The 3,403-nt window shown below is 52.5% G+C and overlaps 1 protein-coding gene across 1 annotated transcript in view; it reads right to left on the bottom strand.

Moving 5' to 3' along the window:
• Positions 1 to 1,038, bottom strand: part of MCM2 (minichromosome maintenance complex component 2) — a 13,341-nt gene extending 12,303 nt beyond the window's left edge. The window contains exon 1 of the mRNA XM_009639217.2: positions 943 to 1,038. Coding sequence (XP_009637512.1) covers positions 943 to 1,038 — 96 coding nt within the window. The remainder of the gene's footprint in view (positions 1 to 942) is intronic.
• Positions 1,039 to 3,403: the final 2,365 nt, after the last annotated feature.

Below are 3,403 nucleotides of genomic sequence, written 5' to 3'. Positions count from 1 at the left end.
GCCTGACGGGCGGCGGCGGCAGACTTCGGGAAATTTTGGCAAACGTTTGGGCATTTCCCTCTGGGCTCGAGGGGTCCCCTCCTGCCGGGAACCCCGGTCCCGGGGGCGGTCCCGCTGCAAATTCCCCTGACCCCGTTCTCCTGTCCGCCCCTTCTGCAGCTAAAGTCGAGCCTGGCTTGGCCAGCTTTGCCACCGACCCGTGGGAGAGCCGCCCAAATCACCTTTATTCAGGCTCACAGTAAAACTACCAGGTTCAGGTTTTTTGGGTATTTGTGGTGTGAGCCGGTATGCAGTAACAGTAACGGGGAGCTAACCAGGGCCGCTGGGAAGAACAGACACATCTGGCTCTGCGGGCGCTTGGCTCCAAGGGAGCAGCGCCATTTGGGAGAGGAAATGAAGAACAACACCTGTCCCATAGAAACTGGAAGAGGAATTTAGAGAGACAATGGGCTGATGTTTGGCAAGGAGGTGAAACGGTTCCATTCCAGGCCACAGGCTCTTTCACAACGATAGGTGGCTTGGATTTTGGAGATCTGCCCTCTCTGAAGGGTCTCTGACCACTATTCAGTGTCGGGCTATTTCTGCTCCTGGTTGCAGCCAGACGTGGGACAGTAACCCTGAAACAGGAGGCACCAGAAGCAACAGTGACTGAAGAGGCAGCTGACAATCACAGACCTGAAACGGCTCTTCCAGGAGCCCAGCTGGGTGATTCAGCCTGGTACGAATATAGCAAAGCAGGAGCACCACGGTATAAATAGGAGAGTGGCTCATCCTCGCCTCTGTGACATGTGATGGGGAGCTGGCTGCTGCTTGGAGCGAAACAGGCGCAGGGACCCCCAGAACTGCCCCCGCCTGTAGGCTCCTAGAGACCACCATGGCTTAAAGGAAGGCAGCCCAGGACCCGCATAAGGTGTGCTGCCCGACAGGGCCCAGGTGACGCACTGTGATGAACTGGTCCCACCACAGGGTGCCACTGTCTGTCCAGGCACTGGATGGCCAGACAGACAGCTTTTCTGTCTGTCCTTCCCAGAAGACCATGGACCACGTCCATGTTTTCACTGCTTTTGGGTGCCAGCTACAAGTGGTCCTGTGCTTGAGCTGGGGTGCTCAGTCTTTTTGAGAAGAGCTGAGGTTGGGCAGCTAAATCCATCCCTAAAATCAAGTGTCTGCCATGCACGGGGCGGGGCTTGTCTGCTGTGCTAGAGACCGTGCACTGGGGCACATGAGAGGCCTGAGACACAGACAGAGCCCCAACAGCTCGCTGGGGTGAACGCAGATGAGCACCAAACTCCTGACACGCCACTAGGATTTTGCAGACTGGTGGCTTACACCACAGGGGGAGTCCTGGGGACCGAGTTCCCTGTGAAAAGAAGGGCAGAGACACAGGAGTGCAGCCTGGGTGATATCCCATGGAGCAAATTTATGCCCGATACTAGAAATCAGTAGCTTGGTAGAGCAGTTCTGAAACAAGCCAGGCACATCTGTCTCTGCAGTTGCTCAGCACCTGGACCGCAAAGCAGTTTCGCATGAGAAGTAATATCCTGTCCAGTAAGACTGATCCAATAAAAGCTGAAAGAGTATTTTAGAGAGATCAAATGTCCTAGAATGGAATTTGGTGACAATACGAGGGTGTAATGCTGTTCTGGAAACTGTGACTGCGCCTTCTGGCTCCGATGCCTGCAAGTCAGGTGAGATTGCCAAACAGCAGACTGCAGCAGGTACAGCACCAAGGGCCAGCTTTCCTTGGGGCCCTCAAGCCCGCTAAATATCACCTCTTGCCTTGCTTCAGCCCAGCAACACCAAGTGATGCAGGAAGGACAAAGGGAGCGAGCTCTGCTGTCTTTATGCACTGGACGAGGAGATGGCACCAAGGGCAGCGGTTCTCAGCTGAAGTGGGAGAATGTGTGCCGTTAAGATGAGGCAGTCCTTGGAGGTGGGAAGAGCAGAGTTACATTTGCATACACCGTGTTTGGGCTGAAAGGCATGACTTGTTAAGACAAAGGAACCGTGAGTGTGGATTCCCCACCTCCTCCGTTTCATGTAAGCAGTGAGGAAGGCAGGATCCAAAGTGTCACGGTCCTTGCTGTGGCACCTAGCAGTCTTCTGCCCAAGAGACAGCTTTTGGATGTGGTGTCCCAACTCTAGCCTCAGAGTGAATCACGGAAAGAGCAGGTGGATTGGAAACCAAAAATCTCTCCTTCTGACACAGTTATGTGGGAGGTAACGTGTTCAATTCGTTAGCGCCTGAGGCTACAAGTGAGAAGACATGGATTTTCCTCGTGGCTGTTACCAAGGCACTTTTTAGGCAGAAGCACTCCTTTAAACAGAATTGTCCCTTCTATAATTCAGAGATGTTAGTGCCTGCCAAGCCTTTGAGCTTGGATCCATAAATAGAACATGTCAAAATATTGCAACGTATCATTAACCTGAACGACAGCGTGAGAAGGGACAAGCTAAGGACTGGCTTCTCCAGATGTCATTCCAAAAGCATGACACCAGCATAAAAAACTGGTTCACCCCAGTGGAAAATCAGAGGAATAGGGCTGAGGCAGGCAACACGGTCTCAGGGTACGTCCCCTCCACGAGGCTTGCTTCAGCGAAGCTGCAAAATTAAACCCAAGAAGAGGATCAAGCAGACTTGAGAAAGATGGGGGAGGGGATGGGCCTGAAACACTCTGCGCTGGCTGTTTGCAAGAGCAGGGCATGAAACTTGATCAATATGGGGATCTTCTAAAGAGGCGTAGACCTTGTGCAGCAAATTTCAGCTTAGCAAAAGCCTTGCATTCCCGTAGAAGCAATCCCCAGAGCCCCAGGTGAACCACAGGCAGCAAAACACGCCAGTTTATCCTCCGGCCCCTGAAATGACTCAGATAACAAGCATCCCCCTTGAAACACTGTTCACAGCCAGGCAGCTCTTACTGCTGAGAGCGACCTGCTGATATTTAGCCAGTTATTTCCTTTAATTTACTTTTAAACTCTTAGCTCATTTGTTCCAGTTGTTCCCTTGTTTATTAAACTCTTCTTTTCTCTGTCTGGCATTCGCACCTCCAAATCCTGCTATTTTTTGTGTTTCCCTTCAGCTGGTATTGCCCAAGCTACGCCAGGTTAGTTGTGTCAGCTTTAAATTCTCCTTAAAAGCCGAACTCTCCAGCTTGTTAATCATTCTCTCCTGCAGGGACTTCATTATAAGATCCAGTCCGCGGAAGAAAATTATTAACTCCCCTGCCCTGCAATCAATAATTCCTCTAACGAAGCGGCCTACGTCTCCTCGCCTTGCAGGGGTGCGATGATACAGGCGCCGATCGCACGAGCGTTCGTTCGCCGTCGGGTGCGACGCTGGGTCGTGCGGGCTGGCCTGGAGGATGGGATCCGGCTGTAGAAGGCAGAGCCGGGACGCTACCGG

The sequence above is a fragment of the Egretta garzetta genome, unplaced genomic scaffold (assembly GCF_000687185.1).
Source record: "Egretta garzetta isolate BGI_Z169 unplaced genomic scaffold, ASM68718v1 scaffold215, whole genome shotgun sequence".
Classification (NCBI taxonomy): Eukaryota; Metazoa; Chordata; class Aves; order Pelecaniformes; family Ardeidae; genus Egretta; species Egretta garzetta.
The sequence above is the reverse complement of the archived record's forward strand: the minus strand, read 5'-3'. Positions and strand labels throughout refer to the sequence as shown.